We start from the raw sequence: 20,261 nt of genomic DNA on the forward strand, positions 1-20,261 counted from the left end.
CATCACTAGAAAGCTTACTACTCTCATGGCTTTGCAAGGCCGATTCACTTTTAGTGGGGTTACTGTGTACATTGATTGTTGTTATTTATTCATAGCTTTGGCACTTGCTGTTCACTTCCCTTATCACAGATCCATGACTACAGACAGACGAAGAAAACACACAACTTCCTCGTACCTGGTACATTTCACATCCATCACTCCTTAGACAACCTTCATTAATCACTCACAGAACAGGCTGCCATTCTCCCTGGACCCCAAAAGGTCAAAAGCAGAGCTGTTGTGTGATAACTGCCAGCTTGGGAATGAAACGCCAGAAGAAGTATTACATTTTACCACTGTATATTAGCAGTGATATATTACTGTTATTATTACACAGATTAAAGTTACATTTTAAGTGCTATTTTGGAGCGCTGTTTTCTGTCGAGAATATAGCACAAGGCAACAAAACATGGTCATAATGTAACAATGGTTCATGGATATGACCTCGTGAAAATTATCTGCCAAGATTCTAATAGTCATATAAATCAGTGTAACGCACTACAATAAACCATAGAAATGGGAGTAGAAAAAGTGGATTGGAAAATCTAGAAATGAGTAGGCCATACTTTTTTCTTTTTCCTTTTGCCTTCTTTTGACACCGGAAAAGTAGAGATCATGGCTCCATTAGAGGAACTAAAAGCATGTATGAGGTATTATTAACATCATGCTGTACCATCACCACCGTACGTAGTCAACCCACTTGAGTATAATACTATATACCTATTCATGTAAGCTCATTTCCCCCTTTAGAACACAGAGACATACCTTTATATACAGTTTTCTACGAAGCCACGATCATTCTGGTCGGATCCAGGTGTTATTGATCAGCTGCATCCAAAACTATTGACATTAGTGATCTCTTAAACCTCTGGTGAGTTTTAGGTTACTGCAACATCTGTCTTACCACTTAGTATGAAGCCTAGTAGGTTGGCATTCACTTAGAACAGTGCGCCAGTATGAACACTGGAATGCTATGAAGCGGTGTTGCTTTGGCTGGGCCCGGTCTGCCCCTGTCTCTCTAGCAGGAGCTCGGTGACTCTGGCGATGACCTCGGGGTGGACTAGGCACTCCAGTAGTTGGTTTGTTGTGATGGAGACAGCACGGCGGTGTGCTTCCCTGCCCTCACCCTGGTCTCTGTCCACAGGGGACGGCTTTCCTCCCCCTCCGAACTCAGGCCCCGGAGACAACGGGGGGTCAGAGGCTGGACTGGAGCAGGCCACGCCTCCCCCCCCATGCTGGTCCCAGGCTCTGCCCCCACTACCGGGTCTGCTCCTTTGTGTTCCGCTGCCAGGCCTGATCATGTGACCTTCTCTGATTGGTGCTTGGCCGTCTTTGTCTTCGGGGTGCTGCTCTGTGGTTTCCAGTTTGCCAATTCGGTTCCTGGTCACGGCGACGAGGTGGGGGCCGAAGGGCACGTTGAACGGTGAGGAAGAGCCCTGGGCTGGGGGATTTGAGGGGCTGGCGTTCTTGGCTTGGCCTGTTGAGTCCCGCTTGGACCCAGGACCGACTCCTGCTGGGATGTCCTCATGCTGTCTGTCGTGGTGACCTCGCACCGTGCAGGCTTCCATCGCCAGGCTCAGGTACTGCATGTTCACGTCATGTCCCAGCAACCCATCCTTCAGAAAAAGAAAGGAAGTTGAAACGATACAACACATTTTAATGAAAATACTTTATTCTGGGCCAAGAAATGGTCTCCTAATACCCGAAAGCAGGGCTGCCCAAACCTGTTTCTGGAGAGCTACCGTCCTGTAGAGTTCCTTTTCAACCCTAATCTAACAAACCTGATTGTAATAATTTCCAGCCCTAATAACACACCTGGAGTACAAGCTAAATCAGGCAAATGGGGTTGGAGAGAAATCCTACAAGACAACATGGGCAGCCCTGCCCTAAAGGTTCTGTTCTGTAGTCCCTATCGAGTTCTTCATGTCTACAACTACAAAGGTGAGCTGAGGTTCCTCTCTGTTGCTGTACGCCCTATCCCTGAGACCCTATCCCTGTGATTCTATCCCTGAGACCCTATCCCTGAAGACCCTATCCCTGAGACCCTATCCCTGAAGACCCTATCCCTGAGACCCTATCCCTGAAGACCCTATCCCTGAGACCCTATCCCTGAGACCCTATCCCTGTGATTCTATCCCTGAGACCCTATCCCTGAAGACCCTATCCCTGAGACCCTATCCCTGAAGACCCTATCCCTGAGACCCTATCCCTGAGACCCTATCCCTGAAGACCCTATCCCTGAGACCCTATCCCTGAGACCCTATCCCTGAGACCCTATCCCTGAAGACCCTATCCCTGAGACCCTATCCCTGAAGACCCTATCCCTGTGATTCTATCCCTGAAGACCCTATCCCTGGACCTCAGCCTGCTGGGAAAATTAATCCCACTGATTTGTCCTCTTTAAAGGAGACTGAATGGTCAGACTGCACTGACAATGAGGCTGCTTGATAAATGCACCATCAGATTCCACGAGCCAGAGGCGGTTGTGGCAGTGCCCACTGAAATGCCAATCTGTAGACTTAAGGTGGGCTGGGTTCAAGGTGGCCTGCTCTAAAAGGCGGTTATCCTCTCTTGCCAACTCCCATGGTCAGTGCCATCCATAACTGTCAAGACGGCACCAGCAGACATTACCTCAGTGGGATTGAGCCAGTCATCATCATTGTCCTTGCTGGGCGCTGTCTTCAGAGCACAGACGATGGCTTTGGTGAGGGCCTCGCCTACCCTCGCCTCGTCATCAACTTCCTGTATCGGATCAGGGAAATAACAAATGAAAACCCCTTGAAGGGAAGAGGTACCCGATAAAGACACGCAAACTGATTGCGTCTGTGACCTTGTCTCAGCCGGGTATAAGGTGGCATCAGAAGGTTACACAACTTGAATGCGCAATGCGTCTCACCTGGATACAACAATGTTTAATGCAGCACACCTCGCCTCTAAATGCACATTCACAAATCATTATGACAGGGGTATCTTTACTCTGACGCCGGTTCATTACTCAAAAACACATAAACATCATCAGGGAGCCTCGACACCCCTCGCATCCATCACTGAGGCTCCCAAATCACACCCTACTCCCTACATGCAACCCCCCCACCCCATCTGTCTCCCCACCCATGAACCTGCTCCCCCGTGGTCGGTAGAGGTAGCTTGTGGGCAGCAGCGGTGACAGAACTACGTCAACCTGTAAACCTGTCTCTCGTCTCAAACATGCACATTTCCCCACAAAACCATGCTCAACCCTGTTGGTTGGGGGAACTTGCCAGTTCAATCCAGGAGTTGACGCTGACAGTAACGGGGTCGACGCACTCCACAAAATGCCACCAGTGTCTTGGGACGAACAGCACCTGCAGGAGGGGGAGAGCAACAGGGTCAGGTGCCACCGCAGGAAGTCAAGGTCATGGGTAACTGGCACACGGAACGTGTGATTAAGCCCAACGTCAGCGTCTGGAAATGTGTGCTCGCAGCACATCTCACCGCTCAGCGGTCAAGAGCCGAGCAGAGCTGGCTAATAAGCAGTGAGCTGAAGGAGTCAAGGACCAGAGGGACTAAAGGGATTAGGCCCTGAAAGAGTGTTGACTGGGTCAAGACAGTGGAGGAAACTAGCCACTAGATGGCAGTTTGTGTCCTTCCCTCACTGGTAAACAGACTACGGTAAAAAGACTATGGTAAAAATACTAATTGTAGCTCCTGAGGAACAAGGAGATCTGCTTTCGTATTTGACAATGAATCTAGATGGTTGTAAAGCCATGAAAAAGAAATGCAAAAATTGGAAAGGTTTCGTATGAAAATGTTGGAGAAATATTGTCCACACTTGTGTTACTTTAAGATCAGACTATTGCAATACTCATCTCTCCAGCTACCTGGGTAAGACACTAACTGAACGTAAAATACACCTGCTAGAATCGAGACGAAAATGAAAGACACTGTCCTTACGTGATGTTATATTCTAAGCACAGGTGATGGCTTTGATGAGGGCCTCAACTTCTCCTGCCTTGTCATATCACTGTACTGCTAGTCTCTCTATGCTGACTGATTTCAGGGTTTTCGTGCTAACCGACTGTACAAAGTATTACATGGAATAGCCCCGAATTACTGTATCTCTCCGAATTGGTCCTGCCATACAAACCTATACACACACTATGGCTACAATACACAGGCCTTCTTACCACTCCTACAATCCAACCAACAGCTGGAGGCAGTGCTTGATCAGCCGATTCACATCAGAGACACAAACTCAGTCTTAACCTTTAAATCTTTACTGAACTCTCATCTGTTCCGTGAGTCTAATGACTGAGTGTAGTCTGGCCCAGGGGAGTAAAGGTGATTGTCAAGGCACCAGATTGAATTTGGATTATTTGAATGCCAGACTTAAATGTAAGGAACAGTTCCATCATCTGTAGTCTTTATGTCACACTCTCATTGTAAATGTAATGTCTTTGTACCATCCTTGTATATTGATGTTTTGTGTTATGTGGTGTTGTGGGGTTTGTGTGGACCGCGGGAGGAACAGCTGCTGTTTTGGACAGTGGCTAATAGAGATCCTAATAAAACCCTGCCCCTCCACTCACTCCCTCCCTCTGAGACGTCATGTCCTATTCATAATCTGACTCAGGTCTTTATTAAAGTGAACAGCTCTTATTGATCCCCTGGTTCCGCTCCCGTCTTGATTCATTACGTCTAGACAGGACTGACTGCTGCATGCTTTGTTTGATTTGCACAGACGGACTTATCAATATCTGATTGCCAATTTAAACATGTAGATACTAGGGGGCAACTTGGCTTAGTCTTCACTCTGACAGATGGTAGGTCCCAGTACAACCCTATAATGTACGTGTGAAAAGCAACATAAACAAAAGTATCTAAAAATCTAATCTCTTGTGGACAGACAGTAATAATTGCATGTGTGATATAACAACAAGCATTTCATTTCTTTGGGCAAAGGAAAATGTTATCATCTTTTACATTTCAGACAGAGGGACATATGGCCCATAGACAATTTCATTTATCATTACGTACCATACATTCATCCAGAATGACTTACAGGAGCTCTGGGATTTGATCCAGCAACCTATTGGTTACTAGTTAGATAATTGATAATTTGTAATTGCAAGTAATTTTAAAAGAGATGTTCCGGTTCCAATCTAAAGGCCAGACATTTTATCAGGTAACAACTTAAAAACAAAAATAAACAATTGCAATATGTTTGGTTTCTAATGGAGATTCTCCATTGTCGTCTCTGAAACATCAGGAAGTTGTATCATGGATCCCAGTTAGATCTGACTTCATTGGTATTCTGGAAGAGCGCTATGTTCTAGGAGATTGTAAGACGGACAGAAGCTAATTACTTCTGTCTCTGTTTTGACCCTGAAAGAGAGGAGACAACATGTAGACAAGCTGCTGGAATCTACACTGAAAGGCTGAAAGAGTAGTGGTTATCACAGGACATCAGACCACACAACTACCCCTCTACTTACAGGCTTTCAATCCATAAGAAGACATAACCAGAGTATGCACAATGACTAACAGACAATGTAAATACATTTGACCTGCTGCTAACCACAGTCAAACCTCGTACTGTGCAGTATTACCGTAAGCCCTTTTATAATTATCTCAAAAATTATTGTCTGTAGAGATTGTGTAGATATTAATGGGGGGGGGGGGTTCAAATGCAGTGCTGGCTCTTGCCTTTTCGGGGCCCTAAGCAAAATAAGATGTTGGGCCCCCTCTCCCCTAGCGGTTGAGGGCCCTTAGCGACCGCTTATGTCGCTTATGCTAATCAATCAAATGTATTTATAAAGCCTTTTTACATCAACAGCTGTCACAAAGTGCTTTTACAAAACACCCAGCCTGAAACCCCAAGGAGCAAGCAACAACAGTGTTGAAGCACAGTGGCTAGGAAAAACTTCCTAAGGGCTGGAATTAAGGAAGAAACCTAGAGAGGAACAAGGCTCGGAGGCCTGACCAGTCCTCTTCTGGCTGTGCCGAGTTAACATTTTAAAAATGCAAGTTGTAATAATTAATAAATACATTTGGGCAGGGACAACCAGGTGGAGGGGGGGGGACTACCAGCTGGAATCATTAGGTATCGTGATGATCTGCAACACAACCAGGAGGACTTTGGACAGGGGCAGCAATGAGTCTTTAGAGCCTGGTACTCTGGAGGTGTGGGCAAAGGCCTCATGTCCTCCTAAGTTTAAATGGAGCAGGAAACAAGGAACATTTAGAGTATGTATTCCTTAGGTTTACAAGGATTTACTGTGAAGGAGAACTGACCCTACTCCCCTGGCACAATAATATAGCAGCGTAAAACCTTGGGGCAGAGACAGGGGCATCCAGTGACACTGTGGCCTTATCCAGGGCAGGCCTCGGACAGGGCCCAACAGGCAGTCAATCCACCCACATTGCCATCTGACATGTCTACCTCAGCTAATCCCTCAAAAGAAAGCACAAAAAACAAACAAGCGACCCAGAAAAGGTCACTAAATTGCCCACATTAACACCTGTACCCTAAATGCCCATTTACATGGAGAGAGACATAAAGAGAGAAAAAAGCAGGCTACTTGCCATTTTCTTCCTCCACCTCAATTGTAATCGACAATTAGGTATATCTCTTTGGAAATAGCATTTCACAAAACAACATAATAGACTCTTGGGACTTTACATTGGCGATTTTATATTTTTTGATGGTTCCTTGTCTATTTGGGAGACAAACAAGCCATCACTTTTAGGTGAACTGAACCATGAGAACTGGCTCATCACTTCTCTCACATATGGAGGCTCGCAGGTGTACCGCTCCCGGAGGAATAAACCGGTCTATCTCCCCATACCACTCAGTACATTCTGGTCACGGGTCTGGCGATAAGCCTACTTCTTCCAGTAAAACCGAATGCATGCTTTTCAGTGTGAAGTTATCCCTGCCGGTCTGCCCCACAGACATTCACCATTAAACTGGAGTTGGTAAGGACCTACGTATCGAAGTATCCTGATCTTTGGTTAGATACTTCACTTTTGACCCACGAGCCGACTTCAGCGTAAAATCGAATCCAGAACTGGTTTCCATTTTTCTGAATAAAGCATCCTTCAACCAGGATTTCAGGTATATCCTCATAAAAATCACATCGTAACAGTCCTGGCGACCTAATTTACAGGCTTACCCTTAATAGTTACCTCAATAAATGAGTCGTTCTGAACTTTGTCACCACTGACCCCAACAACACTCATCACTGAGGTCTTTATACTTTGGTAACTTAGCCCACGTAGACTCACCGGTCCCAGCTAATCTTGTCCCTCTTAGCACCTGCCTACCCAGCAGTAATCTGCGTTCAGCTTGATACCTCACACTGCTCACCACTAAAGTCAATACTTACTTCGGCCATCACTCATTCAGTTCTCGGCAGTCAGTGACTAGAACGAATTAAAAAGACTCTCAAACTTTCATCACACCTTCCTCCTTCAAGAAAATATTGTCTGAGCTGATATCATGTCAGTGCTTCTGATAAGCCCCTTACAGAGTTGTACATACTGTATGTCTAGCAATATACTATTATGTGGAATTTGCAGATCGTTTGCCTATTCTGTTGTAGAATGTGTTTTGATTGTATTTGTGTAACCAAATATTGTTTTACAATCTTTAGGCCTTCGCCAGTTCGTTAGAGTAAGAAATAATTTGTTCTCGATTGATTTACCTGATTATAAAGCCTTACAGAACCTCTTGCATGATTGTTTCTATATTATTCTGGGCCCCCTTAAGAACTATGGACATTGTACATCCATTATGTGTGGACACTGCATTAGATCAGATGTCATCAACATTAGTAAAGATGTGACCAGTGTGTGTGGATGATTCATTTCCAATACTGTTTGTAAATGGCACAGTAGGTTAACGTACGACCTGAACTAGAGCTTGATGACAGCCAGTCATTACTCTTTTGATATTACATACACTATCTAGAATTGAATATACTGTATACAGTCCACATACTGACTATTAGCCACTTCCCAGTAGATGGTGTGGAACCAACTTACACAACAATTGCCTCTCTCAGCCTCAAAACAATAGTTTAAACATGTAACGTACAATTTAGCAGCACCTCCTTGATTTGCATTCCTGCCCTTTCTGTATGAGCTATGTGTTTTTACTAATGTATCATCAAATGAGTTATCTACATTATTTTTCAGAAATAACCTGAATATGAGTGGTATCTGGTTGTCAAATTCATGAACTGAGTTTCTAAAAGGACATTTTTACAAAAGACTACTTTAGCCACTAGATAACACTAGGTAGAATACGGCAATTTCTAGAAATACTTTAACAGGTGCTGCTCTCAGTTCAAACAAGAAAATAATTACAGATTCAAAACATTAATGCTTAAAAACAGGGAAATACTTTTTTATAGCCCATGTTTGATGGGCTATAATTCACAAGAATTTAATTGTTCAGAATGACGCATGTTATTTGGTGCACATGACAATTAAAATACTTTAACTTTGATGCCAATGGAATAAATGTCACCAAGATTAAGTAAAAGCGCGCTGTAATGAATGAAACATTGCAAAGCAGAATGACTCACATCAGTGGGGTCGAGGCATTTAGCACATCTGGTGTGGATTCCTGACAGAACAACTATGATCAGAACTTCTTCCCATAAAATATTGTCTCAATACGCACTCCACATTTAGGAGCCAATCTTTAGAAATCAGTGTATCCCATTGTTGTCAGAACATGACTAAATATATTCACGCCTGCAATAAAAAACCTTCCAGTCTTCCCTCATAGCGGTTAATACATCAGGGAGATTAACTGACATTCTGGGCTAATAATTACAAAGACAATCTTCTTTAGTAATAACTGTCCCATGAGAACTATTGAAATATCAACTTTATCTTAAGAGTTATTTTTTTCCTTTCTGAATGCTAAGCAGGGCCATTTTACCCAGCGACAGGCCACCAAATATAGAGACTGTCACCAGAAAACACTTTGCCTGGTCATCTCAAATAAAAAAACTCAAGCCCATAATTCCTGTTGATGGACAAAAAAATACATATGAAATGGCATAGGCTAGTATGACGGTATTAGGTATTGCAGTTAGGAACTATAGTTCTTTCTCTGTGTTTTGTTGTTATTCTAACTTTTACTAAGGGTGCAACTAAAATAAAGAGAGAGGAAAGGGGGCACATGCCATTCAGTGATGAAAAGAATCAATCTCATAAACCCTTCAAGATAATTTAAGAAAAACGCAAAAACAATAACTGGAAAAGAGTGTCTTCCAAATGACAACATTTTTTTTATGTAAGATTGCTCTGCATCAGCATTTCTCAAACCCCAGTCCATGGACCAATGCCAGTCCATGGAGGAATGTTGGTCTGTGACATATCCCTCATGAAAAGACTCATTGATTGTACTGACAATTCCTTCATAGAACTGGAGTTAAGAGCGTAAATGCAGCAAACTGCTGAAGTATAAAGGGCTTTGTAAAATACAATGGATTTGATTGATAAATTACAATAGGAGTAGCCTAAAGGACAAGTAACACTCTTATTTAATCACTTTGTTTCCAATAGCAGAACATCAAAATAATTTACTTTGTTAGGTTAGTAGATAGCAGAAATTGTAAAAAGCTCCTGTTGGAGCTCCCAGGTAGAGTACTGAGTGCTGGCACAATGTTTTCCAGGGCACTGTAGATTGATGTTACTAAACTAAACAAACAAAAAATAAGAAACTGCTCTACAAAACAAATTATATAAAATATGCTCTGGAATGTTCTAAATGTTGGCCTAAAAGGCTAAGTCAGCTCCACGCTTCATCGAGTCAGATAGGTAGTTCATCACAAAACCCTTAGATATTGCCAACCACTTTAATTACTTTAATGTGGAAGAGATGAGCAGACTTAGACATGACATGTCAACAACAACCTCAGAGCCTACACAATCAAGCATAACAGATTAGATAATGAAAGGTAAGCCCTGTAGATCTGAATAACGCAAAGTGAGTGGTGAAGAGGTAAGAAAATTATTGCTACCTATCAATAAGAACAAACCATCTGGTAGCGACAACCTGGATGGTAAATTACTGAGCCTGGTACCGGCCGATATAGCCATCCCTATCTGCCACATTTGTTTTATCTAAGTCTGGAGGAAAGTGTCTACCCCAGCACTTGGGAGGAAAGCCAAAGCCATTCCGCTACCCAAGAATGGCAAAGCACACTTTAATCCTTCAAACAGCCCACCAATCAGCCTGCTGAAGGTGTTTAGCAAACTTTCCCAAAAAAAAAAAGGCACTGAACTGGATCGGCATCGACAAGTCACTGATGATTGGCTGAAAGACACAGATAAGAAGACCGTGGTGGCGGTTTGTTAGACCTCAGGGCCACACGTGTTATCACACTGGAAAAAAAACATACATGTTGTGGATTTATGTCCGCTGCCATTTCTCGAATTGAGAGTTAACTAGCCAACAGGGTTATCTCTCAGCAGGTTTATCTCCAGTTTTGTCACGCCTGGACTGCCGGCCCAGTTGAGTGGTCAAGTGTGGCGAAGATGTACATCAGCGGTACACCAGGTGTACATGGAGAGCAAGTCTCGATGCAATGTATGTCAATCTCTCCTGCCTCAGAGTGAAGGAGAGAATGACTGCATCGTTGTTGGACCATGAGGTGTTGATGTGTGGAAGGTGGAAGGTGTGGACACCTGTAAGTACCATTTGCCAGGAAACTAACGATGCGATATCATCTTGATACTTAGTTCCTGAAATGATATGTATTGCAATTCTCATGATTTTCACGATTCTAAATGTATTGTTATAAAAGTCGATACATCAACTTTTATTGCAATTCATTGTTCCAAACATTGCTCATCATATGTCCGCAGCAGAAAATAACATTGATAATGATCAGAGAGAGAGTAAAATATACAGGTAATGGGGTGCCATTTAAACTCCTAGAAATCTGGGTGGCTGATGATGACACAATCTACTTTCATGCAACATTAGCAACTGTCCTCTTATTCATCTGTAATGGATTTCTGTTATGTTCTGGCAGCACTATCCCCAGTAGCTATTTCTATTGCTAGACATTCATTGAACTGAGCCAAAGTGCTTGTCACCAATCCTGCATATTAACAGATGAGAGGCTGATGGCTAAAGCAAAGAAACATACTTCTTTTGAGAGTCAATAATCATTGAATATTTAAGCTTCCTTACACAACTACTCTGTTCTGGTCTCACTGTTTCGGTATTCAAATACAGTACAAGTTGTTGGCCAGACCACATATGTGCTCGATTTTAATTATTTTATCATATTTGTACCTAAATTCAAATGTTCTACTGAAGTTCTTTATTGTTTTGTTTTTCATGGATTGTGGCGTCAGTTTGCAGGTACCTGTCCAGGCTGCAGAGTGACTGTGTGGGCCCTGGCGTTCCTGAAGGACGGGAACCTCTCAAGGTCTGGCTGGAGCACGTCCACCTGGCTGAACACGCTGGACTCTTCATAGGGGATCCTGGTGGGGTACAGACAGCCAGTGTCTGCTGGGGGGAACAGGTGCCAGCGCTTCCTAAAACACACGTTGGCCTGGTCAGGTTCTCATTTCTGGTGAGGTCAAGACAATCGGAGAGTGATCTGAAAGCAGTTAACATACTAAAGTATCTTTTAATCTTTCGTCGTAGACTCCGTAATAGAAATAATGATATTCTTTTTTAAAGAGCCTCATCTCATACCCACATTGGTCATCTGTTTCTCTATCGTTCTCTCTCACTCCCCTCCCAGGACATAAAAAGGACCTCCTCTCCACCATGCAATAGGTTTGTTTCTAACCAACCTTTCCACATAGTTAGAGGTACAAGTGATGGGTAGATCATTGCCATACAGGTCCAATTCTCATTCTGCTGATTTGCTGTATCTATTGTCTGACTCCAGCACCTCTCTGGTCTTTTTAGCTTTAATGCTGCTAGATTGTCCAATTCTAATCTATAGTGCAATTTCCTCTGTGAAGGGGAAACATCAATCGTCTGCACCAATACATTCTCAGAAAAATGGGGGTTCCAAAAGGGTTCTTCATGGATGGATAGGGTTCTTTGTGCGGCACAGGGTTCTAGTTAAATCTTTAATATCCTAAGGACCACTGGTGTAAGAAAGCATTCATTCATGATTCTCTGAAAGTCAAGAATAATTATTTGGAAGGTTAGAAGTGTTCTACATATAACCATATTATTTCTATTTTCCAGCATGCTCAATTGCAGTGAATGTTTTTTTCTATTTGTTTTGCATGAACATGAATTAGTTGAAATAATGTTAAAATACTTAGAGGTATGGATATATTTAAACAGTTTCTGAACTAATCCTAGCTGTTAGAGGTTGGATTTATTGCAGTCGATACTGAGATCTTTGTTCCAGTTTCGGTGATTGATTCTCATAAGCAATCTTCCCTACCCCAGCTTTCATTCTGAATGTTGGTAATAAATCCACGCGTTGGATGTCCTAATCCAAGTTGAATTCTGATTAAAATTTGACATTCCTTTTCACCAGGATAATGTGACTTGCGGGCCTGATATGGCCAAGTATGCGTTTCCTTACAGCACCATGTTGTGATAACTAGGCCTTTAAAAAAAAAACATTATGACATGTCATATATTGTCATGAATCATTTAAAGGTGGAAACATTCATAGAGGCTCTCCGTTTCACGGTGTTTGGACCACACTTTGTGCTTACTGAACATAACCCACCTCCGTTTACTTACCTTCCTTGGACCTGTAGAACCAGGTTATAACCATAGGTGTCCAGGTGGCACGGTGTACTAGCTCCGTCTGTACCGATCCACAGTGTGCTGTCTCTCCCATTGCGACCCGGGAACCCAAACTGTGACCAAACGATGTCCTGTCACACAAAACAATTCCAGTTACGGATGCTGCCATTATGGCTCCAGAAACACACAGCACATGCACTAGGCAGTTGCAATAATTTCTGTGATCAATTTGTGTTGTCACCCATTTACATAATCTCATCTAACATTAATACATCTGTGATTGTAAAAACAACACCATTTATATTCATGAGCAGTTTCAATATGATGATATGGCTGTGGCACGTCCCCCTAAAGGAAACCTCCCTCGTCAGCAGACACAGAAGGAAACGCAGCCCGTCTCCTGTGTCATTAAAAGACTGCAATAATTGACAAATATAGCCCATGTCCCCATTGTTACCCTAGCCTCTGTTTAGTGCACTACACTCCTATGGACCCTTTCAGTAGTTGTGCACTACATAAATAGGGAGCTATTTGTAACCAAGAGGACTATAGAGCAGTGTCCCAATTCAAACACTGGTACCCCAAAGGTGTGCAGAGTGTTATTTTTGCCCTTGCATTCGCATGCCTTATTCAAGTGACAGCCTCGATGATAAGTTGATTGGTTAATTCGAGTATGCGACTGTGAGGGGCCCAAACTAAACGGTGCATTCCTTTGGGGTGCAAGGACCAGGATTGGGATAGACTGCTATAGAGGAACCAATATGTTTGTTGTCTGTAGGCTGTTTGTCAAACCATTTGGGCTGTCAATTCTGTGTCAAAAAGCTGAGGTAAAAAAACAAACAAAAACAAAAAACACTCAGGGATTCTGCCCAGCACCCTGGCATGATGAATCCATTACATTAGACGACTGTAATAAATGATAGACTGCACAATTTTGGCTTTCAGCAACTTTTAAATGCCACTATTCATCATTCAAAAAGCCTTCTGTCAGGAGTGAATTTTGGCAGACCGGTCAAAAATGCAGGCCGCTATACAAGCATTTATTATCATTCAAAGAAAACGATAGAGCGGTAGAATGGACTTTCAAGTCCTTGGCTGCCTGGAGACAGAAGGAAAAAGGGCTGCTGCCATTGAAAAGTTGAGAAAGAAATGGTTTACAATTAAAATTAAGAAAGTGCCGGCACGGTGAAATTGCAGGGTAACAGCATGCAATCTATCACAGCATAATAGGTGTCACTGTTCAAAAGAGGTATAATTATTGATTATGTTTTTCAGTTTCCTTGATTATATGACAGAGGTGTACTATAACACCATAAGACTGATTGGGAAGTGTGTGCATATGTCAGAAATAAGAGTAGTTAGTTACCTCAAACATGGAGGGCTTGTCTTGAAGCAGAAGTGCAATGTACTTGTAGTCTGCATAGGCCCAGAACTGTGAGAGAGGGTAGTCAGAGAAAGAGCCAACATCTTCGGCTCCAGTGTGACCCTCCGTCCAGGACAGAAACTCCTCCAGTTTAGCCTCTACATATGAGCACTGAGTCTCAAAAAGAGGTGCTTTAAAGTGCAAAAGAACCAGAGAGACAGGGTGCGAGGAAGGGAAAGAAAGACAGGAAACAATGAGAGACAGACAGGACACAAAACAAGAGAAACATCTTGAGGCATGTAATGCCTTTGAATTAAGCTATTTTAAAATGTTACAGGTAAATCAATAAAATTCATGTCTGAACAACACAAATGCTTAATCAAAAGACCATCACAGTGGCATGAGATTTTATTTCCACTGTGGCATCAATCATGTGGTCCTATTCTCTACTGGCATCCATTTGATTTAGTCTGGTTAAATGCGGCAATACCAGGGCCAAAAATAAAATGTATAATCAACCTTGTTAAATTATACCTTCTGTCTGCTGTTGTCACAAATTATGGAGCTGTAAAAATTGATTTAGCAGTCAAATCCCCCAGCTCCGTCTTATTGAAGGACACAGCCTCTGTTGTTTCCCTGCCAATAAAGGAGCTCTTGACATACTGATGGCTGGGAGACCTTGCATATTGTTTAATATTTAATTTTACAGACCTTAATAGTGGAACATTATTCAACCTTACAATTGTATTTGTTTCTTAAAAAAGAATATGAGAAAAATATGCGTGCTATGCTAGAGATTGAAATGGAAGAGTTTGGAGTAAAATTATTGAACAAAATGTAAGGACTCCAACAGTTCACCTGACTCAAGACTGAATCGAAAAAATAATATTTGTGTATTTAGCTTTTATAAGATTTTTTATGATTAAAAATGATTCAACATTGAACCAAAAAGTAGTAAGGGACAGAGAGAGTTTCCGTTGAAAGTGCACTGGGTGTTATTTGAACCCACACTGCAGCCATACTGTACATACAGTAGGTATAGAAAAGAATCACCCCCCTTTAAAATAAAAAATCACATTTTGTTGCTTTGCAGCCTGAAATGAAAACAGACAAAAACTGTTTTTGTTTTGTTCAGCTGTATTTAGAACTTATAACATCCAAGTGAACAACAGAATTACAAATTAAAAAACTGAATCAATGAGTTGGAAAAAGAATCACTCCCTCCTAAAAATGACTTGTAAACCCAACCAGGTGTAGTTATTCACCTTCTCAATAGCACACAAAGCCAATTGACTTTCAACTGTTATCAGCTGTGGTCATTTTGATTAGCTCAGCATGAAAAAAGCTTTTCCTGAAGCATTTCAGTCCTTGGTAGCGCAACTGAAGAAAACAATCAACTATGGGTAGCAAGGCATTGTCAAAAGATCTCCGGGATAAAGTTGTGGACAGGCACAAATCAGGAAATGGATAAAAAAAAATTCAAAGGCTTTATCAGTGCCTAGAAGCACAGTGAAGTCTATTATTAAGAAGTGGAAGGTATTTGGTACAACACAGACCCTCCCTGGGTCAGGACGTCGCTCCAAACTGGATGAAAGAGCCAGGAGGAAATTGGTCAGAGAGGCTACCAAGAGGCCTACAGCAACTCTGAAGCAGAAGCAGGAATTCATGACAAAGAGTGGTAATTGTGTGCATGTGACAACAATATCACAAATTCTCCACAAATATGGCTTGTATGGGCATGTGGCCTTTCCTCAAGAAAGGCCACATGCAGTCACGACTGAGCTTTGCCAAAACGCACCTTGAAGATTCTAAGGCCACGTGGAAAAAGGTGTTATGGTCAGATGAGACTAAAATGTGAATTATTTGGCCTCAATGCCAAACGGTATGTCTGGCGAAAATCCAATACAGCTCACCATCCAAATACCACCATTCCTACAGTAAAGCATGGAGGTGGTAATATCATGTTATGGGTTTGTTTCTCTGCAGCAGGGACTGGACCACTTGTCAGGATAGAAGGAAAAATTTATGGGGCAAAATACTGTCAAATTCTTGAGGAAAATCTGCTGTTCTCTGCCAGAAAGTTGTCAATGGGAAGAAGATTTACCTTCCAACATGACAATGACCCAAAGCACACAGCAAAACTGACCACACAGTGGTTGAAGGAGAAAAGGGTGAATGTCCTTGCATGGCCTAGTCAGAGCCCGGACTTAAACCCCATTGAAAATCTATGGAATGACTTGAAAACAGCAGTCCACAAACAGTCACCATCAAATTTAACTGAACTTCAGCAGTTCTGCAAAGAAGAGTGATCAAATATTACAACGTCTAGATGTGCAAAGTTAGTAGAGACATATCCCAAACAGACTAAAGGCTGTAATTAAAGCAAAAGGTGGTTTAACAAAATACTGACCCAAGGGGGTGATCCTTTTTCCAACTCAGTGATTGTTTTTTTTGTTTTTTTTCTGACATGTTGGTGTTATATCTTTCACTTGGATGTTATAAGTTGCACTGAGTAAATAGAGCTGAATGAAACAAAAACTGTCTGTCTTCATTTCAGGCTGCAAAGAAACAAAATGTGATTATTTTAAAGGGGGGTGATTCTTTTCTATACCCACTGTACAGGTGCTGGTCATAAAATTAGAATATCATCAAAAAGTTGATTTATTTCAGTAATTCCATTCAAAAAGTGAAACTTGTATAATGTATACATTCATTCCACACAGACTGATATATTTCAAGTGTTTGTTTATTTAAATTTTGATGATTATAACTGACAACTAATTAGAATATTACTTAAGACCAATACATGTTGGCCAACCGAAAAGTATGAACATGAAAAGTATGAGCATGTACAGCACTCAATACGTAGTTGGGGCTCCTTTTGCCTGAATTACTGCAGCAAGTGCTCGAAAACTTCCTGGTAGACAGCGGCGTTGACCTTGGACCTCAGAAAATACAGTGGACCAGCACCAGCAGATGACATGGCACCCCAAACCATCACTGACTGTGGAAACTTTACACTGGACTTCAAGCAACTAGGATTCTGTGCCTCTCCTCTCTTCCTCCAGACTCTGGGACCTTGATTTCCAAAGGAAATGCTAAATTTACTTTCATCAGAGAACATAACTTTTGACCACTCAGCAGCAGTCCAGTCCTTTTTGTTTTTAGCCCAGGTGAGACGCTTCTGACGCTGTGTCTTGTTCAAGAGTGGCTTGACATTTTTTAATGGGTTTTGTTTCACAATCCTCTCCATGGTGCGGTTATCCCTATTGCTTGTACACTTTCTTCTACCACATCTTTTCCTTCCCGTCGCCTCTTTATTAATGTGCTTGGACACAGAGCTCTGTGAACAGCCAGCCTCTTTTGCTATTACCTTTTGTGTCTTGCCCTCCTTGTGCAAGGTGTCAATGGTCGTCTTTTGGACAGCTGTCAAGTCAGCAGTCTTCCCCATGATTGTGTAGCCTACAGAACTAGACTGAAGGACCATTTAAAGGCCTTTGCAGGTGTTTTGGGTGTTTTAATTAGCTGATTAGAGTGTGGCACCAGGTGTCTTCAATATTGAACCTTTTCACAATATTCAAATTTTCTGAAATACTGAATTTGGGTTTTTCATTAGTTGTCAGTTATAATCATCGAAATTAAAAGAAATAAACACTGGAAATATATCACTCTGTGTGGAATGAATATATACTTTATACAAGTTTCACTTTTTGAATGGAATTACTGAAATAAATCAACTTTTTGATGATATTCTAATTTTATGACCAGCACCTATATGTGCTGCAGAGGCTGTGGCTTAGACCACGGGGCAACCCTAGACTACACATGTATTAAACATTCTGAATAATTTTTTGAAGGGGATGTTGATTACAAAATGTAATGATATATTCGGTTAAAAAAAATGCATTCATTCAGTGTTAGGCATTCACAAAGCAATCCAGAGAAACAGACTGTGAATCAATAACTGTATCACACATAGAAAGGCGTCAACCACATTCAGGTGACTGTGCTTCGCAGCAACTTTTCTTCACAATAGAATAAAACAAGCTCATTCTGCTCAGAACAACCCAAGATATGACTCATCCTATAACTGGACACCAAACCTGCTCATCATAAATGCTGATACCGAATATGACATGACGTTTATGATACGCAAAGTGCACATTTGGACTCAAGGTTGCTCGTCTAGCTTGTATGACATCAAAGTGGTGTTTATTATAACCCTAAACTTGTCACTTAAGGTCGACTGTTCCACAGCTGAACCACAATGATGACAAAGACTAAAAGCCTTTTACAACAGCTTGAGAACACAGAGGTCTCAATTATTAAATAAGAATAAGGCCTGCGCACTACATTAACGCTCCAATTCACAGTGTTTTGATTGGACACTAATCTTTTTTATTAGTGTACTGGTGATTAATTCACTGAATTCTGATCGGGTACAAGCTTGTGTTATGTCAGACTATATAGCACAGATATACCGTTAATATATTTTTACTTTTCAAATTGGTATTACTATAATACTAACTATAATAGTTGGTAACTATTTCATAATAGCAATAAGGTACTTCTCAGGTTTGCGATATATGGCCAATATTATGCTATGGCACTCGGCACTGCACTCGTAATGTACTGGCTATACACACAGCCATGGCTTTATTACCGAAACACACCTATAGATGTACAGTTTTCTCTCATATTTTGTTTAATCTTTATGAGCAGAAGTTGTTCTCGAAAGAACAAGGTCTTTGGGGCCAAAGAGGCAACTAATCAGGGAGAAAAAAACTGTATCCATATAGGATTTATAGAACAGCGTTCAACGGCTGACTGCACATCTATTATGAAGACTGGTGGAGTACAATATTTTCACGACGACACGTCACATTTTTGTGCAGAGGCTACAGCTGAGGTCATGCAAAGTGTCCCTATCCAGAAACCTATAGAGACTCCAACAGCACTTGTTAAAAGGCAAACCTATTCCTAACTGATCAGCGCTGCTATTGTGAGATGCTTGATAATGTACAGCCCTTGAAATGAATTGGTAGGTTGAAGAAATATGGCAAAAACTTTCCAAATAGTCAGCCAGCCACCCTGTTATTGCTAATACATAGAGGTTGAAATACTTTCCTTCACATGGAATGCTTGAAGTAAGGGATTGGGAGTTATTTCTGCATTAGGCCATTCTCTTACTGTTGTTGTGCTGTCTCCTTCCCATTCTAAACCTGACAGTCTTCCCTGCTAAGCATCGTGACAGGTAGTCCACAGTCCAGAGTAGCACTGGCCAATCACATGTCATGTTGAGGAAGACTGCAGGACTTTGGAGAGATCCCAGAATCCTCTGGATTTCTTCTGGACTAAAGGTATTGGTTGCCATAGTTATGCCTGAGAATCACAGGTGTAAAAGGGTCAGGAGAACTATAGAGAGGTTAATCTATACACTATTTCAAGTTGCAACAGTTAGAAATTAGTGAAACAGCTGCATAAAGATGCATCTTTGTGTCCGACGCACTTGTTGCCACTACTTCAAAGAAAAAATTAAGGCACGTTTTTATTGTCTGTCATCTGCATTATCATTAGGACCTACAAATGATCTTGAAGGCAAACCAGAAACCGTCAGACACAAACACGCACACATACAAATATATCATGCGGACAACTGCATACATTACAGACAGTAAAAGAATAAGGACACATCTCTTAACTGTAAGCACACTCCACCAACAAAAACATCGACTAGAAAGTCAACAAACTCAAGTTTCACCTTTCTTTACACGTGCATGAACAAATCAGAGGAAGTAAACAAAGCTCACGTGAGCGGCTTTTTTCCATAAATGCCGTAATGTGAAACTATGGGTCCATTCCAACTCAACGAGGGCTGAAATACACATTCAAATCTATTGAGAAAGGTACCAACATGGAAGTTGAAGGGTTCAGTTTCAAAACCGTGACCGTTTCCGGTGAGACATGCGCAGTGAAGTTTGAATCGGAGTATTGACATCGGTTGTTGTTTCTCTGGGCAACTGATATTGAAGCTGGATACATTTGTTGCCATTGTGTAATCGAAGATAGGACACGCGCGCGGAATAAATACCTGCTGCACGAACGCTACTTCGTATCAAATGT

At 41.8% G+C, this 20,261-nt stretch overlaps 1 protein-coding gene across 3 annotated transcripts; it reads right to left on the reverse strand.

Annotated features, from left to right (window-relative positions):
- Positions 1 to 62: 62 nt before the first annotated feature.
- hspbap1 (hspb associated protein 1) lies at positions 63 to 20,228 on the reverse strand. 3 transcript variants are annotated; one of them, XM_010879738.5, is made up of 8 exons: positions 19,949 to 20,228; positions 19,329 to 19,520; positions 14,142 to 14,329; positions 12,770 to 12,906; positions 11,415 to 11,586; positions 3,300 to 3,383; positions 2,671 to 2,781; positions 63 to 1,655 (listed from the first exon to the last, which is right to left on the reverse strand). In XM_010879738.5, the coding sequence occupies exons 1-8, from the start codon at positions 19,965 to 19,967 to the stop codon at positions 1,011 to 1,013; spliced, it is 1,548 nt and encodes a 515-aa protein (XP_010878040.2). In that variant the 5' UTR covers positions 19,968 to 20,228; the 3' UTR covers positions 63 to 1,010. The 3 variants fall into 3 exon arrangements, with proteins under 3 accessions (XP_010878040.2, XP_010878041.2, XP_010878042.3); XM_010879739.5 differs by having other exon boundaries at positions 19,900 to 20,228; XM_010879740.5 differs by lacking the exon at positions 19,949 to 20,228 and adding an exon at positions 19,841 to 19,893.
- Between the last annotated feature and the right edge of the window lie 33 nt (positions 20,229 to 20,261).

Source organism: Esox lucius, chromosome 16 (genome assembly GCF_011004845.1).
Source record: "Esox lucius isolate fEsoLuc1 chromosome 16, fEsoLuc1.pri, whole genome shotgun sequence".
Taxonomy (NCBI): domain Eukaryota; kingdom Metazoa; phylum Chordata; class Actinopteri; order Esociformes; family Esocidae; genus Esox; species Esox lucius.

What these genes read in the sequence shown, in the direction of transcription:
- hspbap1 (XM_010879740.5), bottom strand. Translation starts at nt 19,868, where the DNA reads ATGTTTTTGTTGGTGGAGTGTGCTTACA. An exon ending in GTTGGTGGAGTGTGCTTACA is followed by an intron (nt 19,521 to 19,840) that starts GTTAAGAGATGT and finishes TGTGATTCTCAG; the next exon opens with GCATAACTATGGCAACCAAT. An exon ending in TCAACTCCTGGATTGAACTG is followed by an intron (nt 2,782 to 3,299) that starts GCAAGTTCCCCC and finishes GATCCGATACAG; the next exon opens with GAAGTTGATGACGAGGCGAG.